General features: G+C 39.9%; 1 protein-coding gene across 1 annotated transcript in view; it reads left to right on the forward strand.

Moving 5' to 3' along the window:
• rbfox1l (RNA binding fox-1 homolog 1, like) overlaps positions 1-3,939 on the forward strand; it is a 14,212-nt gene extending 10,273 nt beyond the window's left edge. The window contains exons 8-13 of the mRNA XM_060870989.1: positions 82-141; positions 362-494; positions 600-639; positions 730-800; positions 899-974; positions 1,086-3,939. Of these exons, the coding sequence (XP_060726972.1) occupies positions 82-141; positions 362-494; positions 600-639; positions 730-800; positions 899-974; positions 1,086-1,130 (425 nt within the window). The 3' untranslated portion in view covers positions 1,131-3,939. The remainder of the gene's footprint in view (positions 1-81; positions 142-361; positions 495-599; positions 640-729; positions 801-898; positions 975-1,085) is intronic.
• Positions 3,940-17,112: the final 13,173 nt, after the last annotated feature.

The raw sequence follows: 17,112 nt of genomic DNA on the forward strand, positions 1-17,112 counted from the left end.
TGTCTGACTGACTGTCTGTCTGTCTGTCTGTCTGTCTGTTTGTTTGTTTGTTTTAATCATCATCTCACTGTGTCTGTGCAGCTGCAGGATGGAAGATTAATCCTGTGATGGGGGCCATGTACGCTCCAGAACTCTACACTGGTACTCCATCTCTCTCTCTCTCTCACTCTCTCTCTCTCACTCTCTCTCACACACACACTCTCAAACTTCCTCTACTCTTTATGGCATGCAGTTTCATCGGTTTCCTGTCAATAACAATGTGACACACACATAACACTAAACACAGCCACACACTGCACGTGTTGGTGTGAATAATCAGTGAAGTCTCTCACACACTGACTCATTTCTTCCTTTTTTGTAGTGGCCAGCTTTCCTTATCCTGTTCCTACAGCAACGCTGGCTTACAGAGGCTCCACCCTGAGGGGGCGTGGACGTGCTGTGTATAATACCATTCGCTCTGCAGCCACACCCACTGCTGTTCCCGCCTACCCAGGGTCAGTCTTATTCTCTCAGACAGACAGACAGACAGATGACAGATAATAGGGACAGATGACATATAATATCACTGTTTACTGATAAACTGTGTGTGTGTGTTACAGGGTGGTGTATCAGGATGGACTGTATGGAACAGAAGTCTATGTGAGTTTAAAAACAAGATATTTTAATGAATAATTTTAAATAAACTTTGTGTAAATGTATTTTACAAAGTGAAATGTGTGTGTGTGTTAGGGAGGATATCCTGCTGCATACAGAGTGGCTCAATCTCCTTCAGCAACAGCTACAGCTACGTACAGTGATGGGTAAAAATCTAAAATACATTAATCTTATCATTTAATCAGATTATACACCAACATACACCAGTTTGAACAAGTGTGTGTGTTTGTGTTTGTGTGTGTAGGTACGGGAGAGTGTATACCACTGACCCCTATCATCACTCTGTAGGTCCGACCACTACATATGGAGTCAGCACTATGGTGAGATTCATACACACTTTGTGAATGTGTGTGTGTGTGTGTGTGTGTGTGTGTGTGTGTTTGAGCGTGTTTGAGTGTATTTAAACAGGTTGTTTGTGTGTTGTCCCCCAGGCGAGTCTGTACCGAGGAGGCTACAACCGCTTCACCCCATACTGACCCCCTGCTGACCTCACATTGACCTCCTGCCCCCCACTGCTCCCCTACATGATAACCTGGGAGGAACTTTAATCAGCCAATGAACTGATGAGCCTGGGAGAAACCACGCCTTCACTGACCTCATACGTGGTGCTCACAACGCTCACAGTACTGAAGGAGATGATTTACATAGTGCTAGCTGTTTAGACTCACTGTTATTATTATGACTACTTTTTGTACCATTAGCAACGCCAGCCTGATGCTAACATGCTAATTACCCCGCCTGGCTCTGTGGTACAGAGCGGCTGTTACCTGAGTGTGATCAGGAAAGTGTGTGTGTGATTACGATATGCTGTTAGCGGGTACGTGCTGACAAACGTTTCTACTGTATTACTGCACTAATCACAGCATTCGTCTTTATCTGGTTGAGGAACAGAATTACGGCACGGCCATCTCAGCTAACATAAAGCTAATGCAAGGATCATACAGTGATCCTCATCTGTGACAGATAGAAGTCCATGGATCAAAGGGCAGAGTAAAAACTAAAAGTTGAATCAGCCAAGCAAACGTTTTCACATGACATTAGCAAAGCAGTCTGTGTAATGCTAACTATGTAAGTGAAATCGTCTGCTGACAGAAAAACGCTAGCATTAGCATGTTAGCAGGCCAATCAGGTGTGATTAGCCAGTTGAGTTTAAGTTAAGCTCCGCCTCAGCAATATTGTGCCCTGAATGTTGCAGTGTATCGTGGAAGTTTACCTGCACGTACCCAGAGCTTAGAGAACATTTGAACTATTTTTGTAGGTTATTGTAATATTGATGTGCAGTGCAGTGTGTGTGTGTGTGTGTGTGTGACAGTACAGTGTTAAACTGTGAGCTTCACTGAAGTGTGTACAGGTTCAGGTGACTCAGTTGTTTCTCCTCCTCACCGTGTGTGTGTGTGTGTGTGTGTGTGTGTGTGTGTGTGACAGTACAGTGTTAAACTGTGAGCTTCACTGAAGTGTGTACAGGTTCAGGTGACTCAGTTGTTTCTCCTCCTCACCGTGTGTGTGTGTGTGTGTGCGTGTGTGCGCGTGCTCTACCTCACAGGAGATGATATTGATATCATGAGGCACGTTTACTGTGAAAGTATCATATCATTAGATTATCACAATCACTGCTCATGGTATAGAGAAACACGACTACACACACCCACACACACTCAGGGAATTAGTGCACTTTTAACTGGGTTTCAGTCTCAGATTTTTCATAACATCATAAACTACTGAAGGACTTTTGTATAAAAACATTAATGACCCCGCCCTTCTGAAGGCCACGCCCATTTACAGTGCATCCTGATAATGGCCCCTCTCCTTTGAGCACAATGTTAGTTGATTTTGGTTAAAACAAAAAAAAAAGAAAGAAAAATAAATAAAATCAGTTACAGCTCTGTAGAACATTAAACTCACATGCTAATCAATCCCATGATGCACTGCAGCACCATCTCTGTAAGCATATTATTATTATTATTATTATTATTTACATATAGTGTAGATTATTACTTTAAAGATTCTAAAACAGCATAAAGTGTGTGTATGTCTGTGTATGTGACCTTTGAAATGTAATTTCTAGTGTATTTTTCATCCTGTCTGTCTCCTGCTTTTGTGTCTCTTTTTTATGCCACTTTATCCTCACTTCCTTTTTGCGCTGAAAGTTTCCTTTTTCATTTCATTATTCAGACTCTTTTATTTATTTCACCGTTTCATTATATATATTTATCTATCTCTCCATCCTGTTTGTTTGAGCTTTTCCTTCTGTTTCAATCTGCCTGTTTTTCATTTTTCATTCTCTTTGTATTCTGTTCGTTTTTCTTTCTCTCTTCTGATCTCTCCTTCACTCGCTCCACACTTCTTCTGTTCTTCTGTTTCCTGCTTTCTTTTTTCTTTGCATGATGTTTGAGCTGTCCTTCTATCTGTCCTGCTCTATTTCTTCTACTTATTTCTTCCATATAATTTTCTTGCCTTTTACGCATTCTTTATTCCACTTCTTCACTGTGTTTATTTCCCAGCATGCACTGCGGTCTCCAGCAGCTTCCCCTTTATAATCTGATGCATGTTTTCTTCTTTTTCTTCTGTTTCTAAACTCAACTTTCGATTCATCTTTTCTCTCTGCTCACTTTGTCCTTTCAGTTATTTCTCCTTATTCTCTTTTCACCCTTACAGTATATCTTTCTCTCTCTATTTTTTCTCTCTTTCTCTCTCACACACATTCCTGTTTCAATCTCCATTTTATCTTTTCTTTCTCTTTCCATCTTTCTGTTTAAACTTACAGAACTTTCACTCTTTTACTATCTTTAGCTTTTTATCCTTCTTTTGTTTCTCTTTGCAACACAAAACTGTCATTATCTCTCTCTCTCTCTCTCTCTCTCTCTCTCTCTCTCTCTCTCTCTCTCTCTCTCTCCTGTACTTCTACTCTTCCGCCTATTCTCTCATCCTTTCCTGTGTCTGACTCTCCTGTCTTTTTCTTTTCACTCCTCTCAGGTCTGTTTTCTTTTTGCATGTGTTGATCTGTTCATCCTTTTTCCTTCCTTGTGTTATTCTGCTTTAGAAAATACGTCTTTTCTGTCGTTTTTCTTCTTTGACCTGAAATCTTCTTCTTTTTTTCTCACACGTCTCTCTCCATCTCTTCTCCTTCCCCTTCTGGTTAATCACTTCTATCTCTGCTGTTCTTTTTTTTAAAAATCTATTTAAGGTCCTGCTGCTGTTGTACCTGAGTCACCTGTGTGTGTGTGTGTGTGTTTGTTTGTGTGTGTGTGTGTTATATGAATAAAGAGATGGTTTATTCTTCCTGTACTGTCAGTGTCCTGAGTTATTAATGTTGTAGATGTGACCCAAAAAGAAATCACCCAAAAAATAATGTTACAGGAAAATGTTCAGAAAATACATCCTGTAAGATCAGCTTTCACACAAATACCATAATGACGGCTGCTTTATTCTGTAAATTAAAAAAAAAGAAGTGCAAAAAAAAAGTGTGACAAGATTTGTTACTATAATAGTGATCATAATTATTAGCATTATTAATGTAATTATCATGATATTACTATAATCAGTACAGGGGCCTGGATATGAGACATTAATACATAACATAATCTTCAGTAATATTTTCCCTGACCATGTCCTTAACATAGAATAAACCTTTTTTAAAATAACAACAGAACACAAAATGTTCATCACACCTTGTTTTTTCACACACATTTTTATTATGTACAGCTAGCACTTTAAGAATACATAATGTATTGAGTTGAGACATGCTTTTTTTTTTTGAGTTGAGACATACCTTTGAGTGGTTACTTTCATTTTCACTGAAAACAGGAAGAGAATTATTAGACTCTGTGTATCGTGTTTCATCTACAAGCTGTCCACCATCCTTCATTATTTATTCAGTCCTATGTGCATAATGCGTATGAATCGGTCTCTCCTGCTCATCAGTAAGTCCTTATTATTTCCTTAAAACATTAGATAGTGGCCACTGTAGTGCCACACACTTGTGTTAAGTGTCAGACATTTTCACTGCTCTGATTTACAGTGAAATACTTCAGCAGGCAGAATGTTCTTTTAAACTGATTATGGTTTTAATGCAGGGTTTGAGGTTAAATGTTGAAGCTCAGATTGCTTTGGCTCTGAAACATATACAGAGGTTTCTGGGTGTTATGGCTGGAATGAAGGCAGTCCTTCTCTGTGGTGTAATACTCTTACATCATTTACAGCTATTATTAACATTCAAATGGGATTGATTCAGAGCTGCACATGTTTAAACAGTGAGAGTAGTGACAGGAGAGAGAGTGTGTGTGCATATTTCTGTGTGTTAATGCTTCTAGACGTTTTAGCCATTGGGGACATAGTTTCCCAAGTTTTCAGCCATATCTTTCTCTGTGTTTCAGCTAGAGGACTGATTTTTTTGGGTCTGGAGACAATTTGCACATTTTCACTTAGTGGTGTACTCACTTTTGTGGCCAGCAATTTAGACATTAATGGCTGTGTGTTGAGTTATTTTGAGGGGACAGCAAATTAACACTGTTATACAAGCTGAACACTCACTACTTTACATTGTAGCACAGTGTCATTTATTATTTACAAAAATGTGAGAGGTGTACTTACTTCTGTGAGATACTGTACATATCGCGGCCTCATTGATCTCCATTATGACCACATTGTAATTTTTACACGGGCCTCTGCAAAAAAAGGCTTGTGTTCAGGCTTTCTACGCAGTAATCAACTCAGAAGTTTCATTTTAAAAAAGTTTACACACACACATACAGTATTTATTATCACATTTAAGCTCACAACACTCACAGTACTGAAAGATTAGGTTTACATAGTGCTAGCTGTTTAGACTCACTGTTATTATTATGACTACTTAAAATTAGCAACAACAGCGTGATGCTAACATGCTAATTACCCCACCTGGCTCTGTGGTACAGAGCGGCTGTAACCTGAGCCTGATCAGGAAAGTGTGTGTGTGATTACGATATGCTGTTAGTGGGTTCGTGCTGTATTACTGCGCTAGCTTCGTCTTTATCTGGTTGAGGAACAACCAGTGTTTAGTGTTCGGGACTCAGACACAGTCTCATTGTTTAAGTCCAGGCTAAAAACACATTTGTTTAGTCTAGATTTTTATGAATATCTTTTCTTAGGTAAAGGAGTAGATCTGGAGGGTTCATGGGCATAGAGTGTTTGGTGAATTGGGATGTCTGGATGCTGTCGGCTTACCACCCTCGCAAGTCGCTCAGGTTTGCAGACTGTGGAGTGGTGGGACACTTTACATCCCAGGAAGCCCTCATGTCTGTCACGCCTTCTGGCTCTAGCCTTTTAGTTATGCTGTCATAGCTAGTCTTGCTGGAGTCCCTGTCTACACATTGCACATAATTTACATTTTCCATCACCTGATCACAGTCATACTTCTCTCTCTTTCTCTCTCTCTCTCTCTCTCTCTCTCTCTCTCTCTCTCTCTCTCTCTCTCTCTCTCGATATATATGCCACTCCCGATCTCCTGGTGTTTTGAGTTCCTAGCCTGATCATCTCTTCTTATGAAGCTACTTTGTCAATCCTGATGTTCTACCTGTGGTTGGTGTCCACTGTCACCTGGTGGTCACCCTGTCAGGGATAGATCTGCATGGTCAGCCAGTGACTCATGGGATTGTTGTGGATGGAGCCACCCGGAGACTGTCATGCCTTCTTTGAACCTACAGTATGTTGTGTCAGTCAGCTGTATGGTCTGGTCTTTATCAGCAATCAGGTCTGTGCTGAACTCAGAGTTTGCGATGACCCCCTTAGTTCCTCAGGAGCTCTCAGTTACATTATTATAAACGGTTGTAGAAAGGACATTATTTACATACTATTTACTGTAGAGTGTCACCCAAATGAGGATGAGGTTCCCTTCTGAGTCTGGTTCCTCTCAAGGTTTGTTCCTCATATCATCTCAGGGAGTTTTTCCTTGCTGCTGTCGCCTCCGGCTTGCTCATTAGGGATAGGGTAGGTATAGTACAGTATTTTAAATTTTAAGTTTAATATTCTTTAACCCTCCTATTGTCCACCTATACAAATTAGGAGTGCTGAGTCAACTTGACCTTGTCTGTTTTGACTGCTTATAAAAAATGAAGTATATATGATAGCCTTTTTTTTCACCTTTTTAGTCTAACTTGTTTCCAACATAACATATATTTTGCAAAAAAATATATATATTTGGTATAATAAACCTCATTTTTATACAAAAATGATTAATTTTTTAGTAAAAAAAACCAGAAATTTTGAATTATTTTCACTATAGAGGCACAAAAGTTGATGCACAATTACAGGCTGGTATATTTAAAGGGCAGGAGATTGTTTTGAAACCATTTTGACCATTTTTAATATCAGCAAATAATAAAACCTGTTTTTTTTTCCAGGTCAAATTGACTCGAATGCTTATAAATCAGAAATTCTACAATTATCACCATTCTGTGTATAATATCTATTTTACACTTGTAATATCTATTTTGCCCACCTGATGTCATCTGTTCAACCAACAACAGGCTACACGCGCACACACACACTCAAAAACAAAAAATTCATGTGAATAAAACTTCGTTTACCTCCTTATGTTTTTTTTTATTATAACCTTATGAACTTTTGCCAAATTTTGAGTAAAATAAGCAAATTATTAAATATTATTTTGGATAACCACTGACTGATAAATGTCAACATTACTCAGCATATCTCCAGGCCAAAGCTGGCTGATGCAACTAAATCCATAAATAAGAGAGAGGAAACAAATATGATTTGAATATGAAAACACAACCTGTGTGTGTGTGTGTGTGTGTAAAGATGTTGGTAGAAGAGGAAGAGAAGAGAAGATATTGTCCCCAGCTGGACAAATGCATATAACAAGTGTGAAATATTTACAAATGATTGTTTTTGTTTTTTTGGAGGCTCAATGAATTGCAATGCCCAATGCTTGTGTGTGTGTGTGTGTGTAAAGCTTGTTGGTAGATCAGATTTTTCCCCCAGCTGGACAAATGCATCTAACAAGTGTGAAATATTTACATATGAGTAGCTTTTGTTTTTTCTGGATGCCTAATGAATTGCTATGCCCAGTGCTTGTGTGTGTGTGTGTGTGTGTGTGTGTGTGTGTGTGTGTGTGTGTGTGTGTGTGTGTGTGTGTGTGTGTAGCATCATTTCAGTAGACCATATTTTGCCCTCTGCTAGGCAAAGGTATATCAAAAGTGAGAAATATTTACAAATGGATTTTTTTTCCATTTTTTGGAAATGGAAAAAAATATTTTTTTTCTGGAGGCCTAATGAAATGCAATGCCCAATATGTGTTTGTGTTTGTGTGTGTGTGCATGAGTGTGTACGAGTGTGTGTGTGTGTGCGTGCACGTGTATGTGTGTGTGTGTGTGTGTGTGTGTGTGTGTGTGTGTGTGTGTGTGTGTGAAATGTTTACAAATGTGTAGCTTTTGTTTTGTCTGGAGGCCAACTGAATTGCAATGCCCAATGCTTTGAACATTGTTTGACTGTGTGTGTGTAGCATCATTTCGGTAGATCATATTTTGCCTTTGTCTCCAGATTGTGCGTACGCACGTCTCAAAGTTTGCTTAAAAGGTGCGCACATTTTCCCGTCAAGTTTGTTTTTTTTAGATCACAACCTTTGCGCGAAAACTGCCGTACGCACAAAACGGGGCTGGGAACGTGCGTACGCCAGTTTTCATGCAAAGGTTGTGATTTATAAAGGTTGCACGCTTTATAAATGAGACCCCTGGTCTTTTTACCATCGGACAGCTATCGGATCACAGAAAACGCATGAAGTGACCAGGTGTAAAAACCCAGTAACGGTCAGTAATGTGGTGGGGCATGAGACAGAGGTACAGGACTGTCACCCAGAAACAAGACAGAGATGTGGAGATGGAAGATGAGATGTGCCAATGTTTAAAGTACCGACTAAGAGGAAAAAACAAAGTAGAAGAAAGAGAGTCAGACAGTGATGTCTGAAGACTGTATGTCAGATATTGTGTACACCTTTGGCTCACAAGAAGAACAGTTAAGTGTTGAGTACATTGTTGAGGACGAAAATACAAAATGGCAAAAAAATGTTGTGATTGAAGATTTTTTCCCCAGACAGAAAACATCCACAATGTCAAACATTATAGAGGAGAAGGATCTCTTATTTATGCGGAAGTCTTTCAGTAACAAAAGTGAATCGGGAAAACCCCGATAATGACCTACAGAATGCGATGATGACCTATAGAATGTGTTGTGTGTTTTATGTTGGAGACTGTTTACTGTTTATTTTATCTACATTTTATAATAAATGGGATTCACATTGCAAGTTTGAATATCAATGGTGCAAGAGTACAGCAAGAGAGCTACAGTAAATTATACGAACTTTTAAAGCAAAACCTATTGATGTCGGGCGATGTCGGTAATGCCACTCATTTGGTGAAGGAGTGGGAAGGGTTGGTTATTTTAAGTCACAACTCAACACAGTGGTGGAGTCGCCTTGCGGTTTGCTCACATTTTTATTCCTTGTTCTTATTCAGTTTAAGAGATTTTAAGTGGGAGGCTTTTAAAAGTTAAAGCTTTTTATGAGGTTTTAGTTTTTATCTGTGTGTAGGCTCCCACCAACGCAGTGGAGAAGATAAGTTTTTTAGACAAACTGAATAATGTAATAGCTGACTGAAACACTGATAGTATTTTAATTTTAGGCTTAGATTTTAACTGTACAACAGATATTTTAGACCGGAACTATGCAGAACCTCATGTGGCTTCCAATAAGCATCTGTGGGAGATGTTGGAGGCTATATGGAGATATATGGTGATACATGGAGAACTCTTATTAAGACAAAGGGAAAGTACACATGGGACCACACCATAGACAACACACTCTTCCTGGCAAGATAGGATCGTTTTTATAATTTTAAACATCGGCTGATGCAAAGTGTAGAAAGTGTTACAAAGTGTTTTATTGTTCGAGTAGGCATCTCTGAATACAGTATGATACAGTCATTTATGGAATTGTTTTAAATCTAAGGGGGTTTTTACACCTGGTCACTTGCGTTTTCTGTGATCTGATAGCTATCCGATGGTAAAAAGACCAGGTGTAAATGCCCTCCAAAATGGTTTCAAGACGGATATCCGATTGTTCAAACCACTTCAGGAGGTGGTCTGGGACGCATTTCAGATGAAACTGGACAGGTGTAAATGCATGTGGTTGTTCAAGCCACATACGTTAGCGCTATACTCCTCCCAAACGGAAGTACGTCACTCGCAGGTGACTCACGAGTTGTGAATCGTGACCCAGAAACCAGAAACAAATATGTTTTCCCATCAGCGCTGCTCCGGTCTTTCACCCAGGTGTCTCGTTGGGTCTTAAAATGCACTGCTGCCGCCAGCGAAAATGCGGCAAACAGTAAATGCTGTTTTTTGTAGCAACCGCATACACCAACGCATGTTGCATTTCAATTACCCCGGAAATGAGGTAAAATATATTTGCATATTGGGCTGGAGTAGAAAGATCGGATTGATATCCGATTTGCCAGGAAGCATTTATGTGGCCTAATATAAATGGAAGAGTTTTAACAAATCAGATAGCTATTGGATCAGAGAAAACACATGAAGTGACCAGGTGTAAAAAGGCCCTAAGAAAGCAGTTTTTAGCTCATTACAGCAGTGGTGGGACGTGACTAAAACACAAATAAATGTACTTTGTCAACAGTACATTCTCAACATTACAAGAGACATTGTTATATCTCTGAAGCTCTGGAGATAGAAATAGTGGAACTCCAGCATTTGGAGGCCACAGGAGATCGAGGACATATTGATGCCCTCAAAATTAAAAAAGCCAAAGTGAACGACCTGCTAGACATCACAGCACAGGGGCGCTGGTCTGATCATGCTTTAAAAGCATGACTGAGTTCTTTTTCAGTTTAGAGCAAAAGAATGGACAGAAAAGATTCATACATGCTCTGTGAAAAGAATCAGGTGATCTCTCAATGACACCCACTGAAATTCACAAGCAGACAGTAAATTTCTACTTGAAGCTATACAGCAGTGAAAAGTCAGGGGCACAACTGGTTGAGGGGAAATTTCTCTTGAACCTGGCAATACTCTCTAAGGGAGTGCCAAGAAGTGTGTCTGTGTGTGTGTGTGTGTGTGTGTTTGTGATGAAGCGGAGATAGGAGGAAGCTGTGGAATGAGTTATTGATTTTTGATCATGAGTCATGAGTCCTGATTTTATATTTCATATTTTCATATTTTTATATAGATTTCTTATATAGTTTATACTTTTTTATTATTTTATTCTTAATTTATTTTTTGCTTTTTTATACTTTTTTATATTTTTTATTCTTATACCGGACAGTTGCATAATGCATTTCACTGCATATCGTATCGGAACCCTGAGGCCTGGAATAATTAAGTCTCTGAAAGTTTTAATAAAAAAAAAAGGTTACTGAGAAAAAAAAAGAAAGAGAGAGAGCGAGAGAGTGAGAGACGCTAGAGTTTATGCTCCTCTCAGTTCAGACTGTGTGTCTGTACTATAATGTAATTAGTTCACACACAAACACACACACACTTTTATTATTTATAGCTTGCAGCATGAAACACTTACAGAATTTATTGAAGAGATGTGGACAATAAAATAAGCTCCATTTTGTCAGAGTGTGATGAGTCTGAGACTTGCTTCGTGTTTGAACCCACCCCTGTACGTGGTTACGTATACACGCCGTAACGTTGTATTTTCACAGAAAAAGAAAACAGGAAGTGAATTCTCAGATCAGAATCGTGTTTCATCTACAAGCTGTACACAATCCTTCATCATTTATTCAGTCCTAAGTGCATCATGCGTACGAATCGGTCTCTCCTGGTCATCAGTAAGTCCTTATTATTTCCTTAAAACATTAGATAGTTAGATAGTGGAAACTGGAGCACCACCATTTTGTGTAGGAAGCCATTTTCTCTGTTCTGATTTACTGCGATGTTAAATACTTCAGCAGGCAGAATGTTCTTTTAACCTGATTATGGTTCGAGTCTAGGGTTTGAGGTTAAGTGTTGAAGTTCAGATTGCTTTGGCTCTGAAACATATACAAAGGCTTGTGGGTGTTTTGGCTGGAATGAAGGCAGTCCTGCTCTGTGGTGTAATAGACACACGTATTAAATGATTTGAAATGTGGCACTATATTTATTTGAGTGTGTTCTGTAGAATTGATAAGTATTCTACAGAACAGAACCCTGTGGGTTAATAAAGGATTACTGTGATTAGTTTTTATGACAAAATATTTGATGAGTCATATCCTACCAGGAGAAGAGAATTCAAGACACACACACACTTAAACACACACTGACTGATAACACTGCATTAATAAATCCAGCTGAAGCTTGGAAATCCCCAAAGGTGTTTATAAGAAGTCTGATAATCTGAGCTCTTCTACCGTATGTGCTCTATCTACATGATGTCCAGCTTCACCACATGTTTTGCTTTTCCCCACTTCTTACACATTCCCAAGAAGTTAGTGAAGTCATGAGCGCATTGACTTGGATTTAATAAAATGTTTTCAAGCCAAGGTCTGCACTGTCTGAACATTCATTCATTCATTCATTCATTCATCTTCTACCGCTTATCCGAACTACCTCGGGTCACGGGGAGCCTGTGCCTATCTCAGGCGTCATTGGGCATCAAGGCAGGATACACCCTGGACGGAGTGCCAACCCATCGCAGGGCACACACACACTCTCATTCACTCACGCAATCACACACTAGGGACAATTTTCCAGAGATGCCAATCAACCTACCATGCATGTCTTTGGACTGGGGGAGGAAACCGGAGCACCCGGAGGAAACCCCCGAGGCACGGGGAGAACATGCAAACTCCACACACACAAGGTGGAGGCGGGAATCGAACCCCGACCCTGGAGGTGTGAGGCAAACGTGCTAACCACTAAGCCACCGTGCCCCCTGTCTGAACATATTCCTCACTAAACTCCAACGTGCTGTGAATATTTATGGCCGGATGTGTGTCTGACTTATTACAGTTTTTCTTGATTGCTAAAACACATTTCTTGAAACAGTCAACCATTTTCTCAGAACTGTAAACACAAAACCAAATATTCAAACTAAATTTTAAAAAACCTTTGACTTTTCTGGCAAAATCAAACACTCACCCCTAAACTATTTAACCTGTCCTCAAAATCAAACTATGCTTTCAGATCATAAACACAACCCATCAATATATAAACACTATGGAGCAATCATTAGACACAACACAAAAAAATGGAGAACACAGCATCCAGGGCATGTAGTTAAAGAAAATGTTGTTTGTTACTGTATACACAGTACGTAAATGCCATTTGCAATAAAGAAAATATTACAGTAACCATCACTTAGTACTGTCAAAGAAAATTATAAATGAAAAGCATAATAAACTCAAATGTTGTGCAACTGAAAAGTCTGTTTTACACAATTCAGTCTGCCTCAGCTTCGCATCTTCGTGCTGGGTCTGGCCAGAGGACTTCATCCACCTCACAGGCAATGTTGTCCCTTGCCAGGCAACGGGGGAAAAACCCTCTGGTGTGTCGGATCCAGCCTTGAAAACATTCCACACCTATGTCACCACAGGCCAATTCCATAGCCTCTAGAAGACTTACCCCGTTATATGGGTTTCGGTTATAGACCTTCCACCGCCACGCAGAGAAAAATTCCTCGATTGGGTTTAGAAAAGGGCTGTATGGTGAAAGGAAAACATTTAAGAATTGCTGGTTGATATTGAACCATTCACGTACACGGACACTCCGGTGAAAGCTGACATTGTCCCAAACCACCACATACACAGCATGCACTGCCTGCTGATAATCCTGGTGCTCAAGCTCAAGCAGAACATCCCGAAGACTTCCCAGAAAGGTTAAAAGATGTTCAGTATTGTATGGCCCCAGGGTTGCATGATGGTGGAGAACCCCACGGTTACTTATGGCTGCACAAAGGGTGACATTGCCACCACGCTGGCCAGGGACACCCACGATGGCACGTTGGCCAATTATGTTCCTGCCTCTCCCTCTCCTCTTTGCCAGATTGAACCCTGCTTCATCAACGAAAATGCATTCATGGGGCCTTTCCATGGAATCCAGTTCAAACACTCTCTACACATGTAAAAAAGGATACATATAGTAATTAGTTTACAGTAGTAATGATACAGAAAAACAAACTTCTGCAAGTGTATTTGTAGACACACCTTACAGTATTTACATACCCTACACTAGTATAAAGGGCAGTTTACAGTAACGGTTGGCTAGTAGCATAGAATTGTACTGTAAGCATCAGAGCTGAAAGTGTCTGAGTGTACACTTACTTGTACATATTGACATCGTAGTTTCTTTGACCCGTTCTGAGTTGTGCTCAAAGGGTACTCTGTACACTTGCTTCATGCGTAGCCTGTTGCGTTTGAGGACACGATCAATGGTCGAAAGGCTGACACTGTTCATTCCTTCAAAGTTTGCATTGTCTTCAACAACTCTTTCCTGTATTTCACGCAGGCGGATTGCATTGTTTTGAAGGACCATATCAACAATGAGAGTCTCTTGCTGTTGGGAGAACATACCAGTCCTTCCACCCGCATGTTGTAGTCTTGCAATTCTACAAGAAGGAAAAATGCTTATTTCCCCCCTGTCACTTTTCTGTTGACAAAGATATGTACTGGCTCAAATGAATACAGTAAACTTTCAATTACCGAAATGAAAAGAAACATTTACCTGTTTTCTTCTCTGAATGTCCTGACAATGGTGGCCACAGAGAATCTGCTCAAATTGGGTTGAACTCGTAGGCCTGCTTCCCTCATTGTCATACCATGAGCAAGAACATGGTCTATGACTGTTGCTCGAATATCATCTGAAATGACTGCTCTTGGTCTTCCTCCTCCTCTTACTCCTCTTCTTCCTCCTCCTCCTCTTACTCTTACTCTTCCTCTGCCTCTCAGATTGTTTCCCACCATTCTTACAACCACCCAACACACCTGTGCCCTCTGAACTGGCTTATATTCTGGGCAATTGGTTTAATCACATCATTAGAAACAAGTGTGTTCAATTTTGAGTCATTGTGTTTTACAGATGACAACTGTGTTGTAGTTGTTTTCACTTTTCACTGTTTGCCGCGTGTATTTACCAATTTGCAGCACAAGTGCATCACAGTGCAAAATGTGTTTAGTGAATGAGAATGTGTTTAGAGTTTTGCCAAAAGAGTGTCTGATTTGACAAATTGGTTTAGTTCACTGAACATTTGATTCAGAGAATGGGGTTTAGTGTTTTAGCAATCGAGAAAAACTGTAAAGTGAGATGGAGTGAAAGCCTGAGCAACATGGGTACAGGATTTATTTTCATCTTCATGTAAAATATTAGAAGTGTGTGTTTTAAATTAGAGGAACAAAGTGTGTGTGTAATGTGTAAAAAAAAGGCTTTCTATTCTGTCACCACATCACCACATCAGACCATGTTACGCTGTAATACACAAAAGGAAACTCATCAGGAACTAATACACAGCAGTATTTAAACATCAAAAAGAGATTAAAACTCAAACTACAGCCACCAATACTATACAAATACTAAATAAACATAGCTACTGTAATACAGATTTTTTGGATTGCTTAAGCACAATTTTCAAAACAGGGCCCGTGTTTTCAAAACATTACACACAATTAGCACAACACCACACCTAATTAGCAAAACAATACAGATCCCTTGCATAATTAAACACTCTTGTAAAAACTATACACTTCTGTTTAAAAACCACACTTTGTTACACACACGTTTCACATTACTATACTCTGTTTGCACGAGTTACACTCTGCTGTGATAAACCTACAATAAAACACTTTTAGCACTTCTACTTCCCTATGATTAGAGTAGGCTACCATCAATAAAGTACAAATATAATGTAAATTCACCAAACACTACACAAGACCAATGTTGCAGACTGAAGAAACTCATTTATTTGTCAACACGCACAAAATGTTGACATGGAGATTCATAATACTGTAACAAAATGTCACTTTACGTATTGTACTGTAAGTTTACTGTAAAAAAAAACAAAAAAAAAATAGACATTGTCTCTTCGCCTAGCTGGATCTGGCCAGAGAATTTCGCAGGCAATGTTGTCATTAGCAAGACACCATGGAAAGAAACGTCTTGAATGACGAAGCCATCCTTGCATTGCTGCTACCTCCATCTGGTCAAAGGCCTCCTCCATGGCTTGGATGAGGGGTACCTCAGCCTGGAGACGGAGATCATATACCTTCACCGCCATGCCGAGAAAAACCCTTCTATAGGGTTGAGGAATGGAGAGTATGGCGGAAGATATAGGACGGTGAAATGTGGATGTTGCTGAAACAGGGCTACACATTGTCCCAGACAACAATGTATTGCATATGATCGATTTGATTTGCTGCTGTTATGTTGTGCAATTGATCCAAGAATGTAAGTTCTGTGTGCTGTGTTGTAAGGGCCCATATGGGCATGGCGGTGGAGGACCCCATTCTGTGTAATGGCTGCACAGAGTGTTATATTAACCCCACGTTGCCCTGGGACATTGACTATAGCCCTGTGGCCAATGATGTTTCTTCCCCTCCTTCGTGTTCTCGTCAGGTTGAACCCAGCCTCATCTACGTAAATGAACTCATGCTGGATCTCCTCTCCATCTATTCGTAAAACTCTCTGAAGAACAGTGTCATGCAAAATTGTGTAGTTCAGTGTAGATCTAGTATACATATTACAGTACAGTAAAAGATTATGAGACAGTATGCAAGAACACACTGCTAAAGTGAATACATACCTCTGCATAATCATGCCGCAGTCGTTTCACCCTTTCGGAATTGCATTTATTTTGTAGGATGCGTGCCAGTGTTGATGTTGAGACCTGATGGATATCGTTGAAACTGGCGTGGTTATTGACAATGTTAGCTTGTAGCTGATTGAGTGTTATAGCATTGTTGGCCAAAACCATGTTTACTATCTCCCTCTCTTGCTGTTCTGTGAACATAGGAGGCCTTCCCCCTTGTCGTTCCTGACCCTCAATCCCATGTAGGAAAAAAAACAGTATACAATAGTACAGTAATTTCACAGGAAAAGGTACTGTAACAGAAGTGCTGATAGTGCATAGAATACAGTACTGTAAGCAGTTACTGAAACCGTGCAGATGTTTTTGATATGATGATATTTTTACTATACCTATTTTCCAGTCGAAATGTTCTTATCACACTTGCCACTGTGTATCAGCTTAGATTTGGCTGTACTCGCAGTCCAGCCTCCCTCAGCGTCAGACCGTGGTTGACAACGTGGTCAACCAGTGTTGCACGGATTTCATTTGTCAGATTCGGTCCTCTTTGAGCACCTTCTTGTCTTCCTCTTCCTCTACCTCTACCTCCAGCATGGCCTCCATCTCTTCCTCTTCCTCTGTTGATTCCTCCTCTGTTGATTCCTCTTCCTCCCCTTCCTCCTCCTCCTTGTCCTCCT

The sequence above is a fragment of the Tachysurus vachellii genome, chromosome 5, assembly GCF_030014155.1.
Source record: "Tachysurus vachellii isolate PV-2020 chromosome 5, HZAU_Pvac_v1, whole genome shotgun sequence".
NCBI classification, from domain to species: Eukaryota; Metazoa; Chordata; class Actinopteri; order Siluriformes; family Bagridae; genus Tachysurus; species Tachysurus vachellii.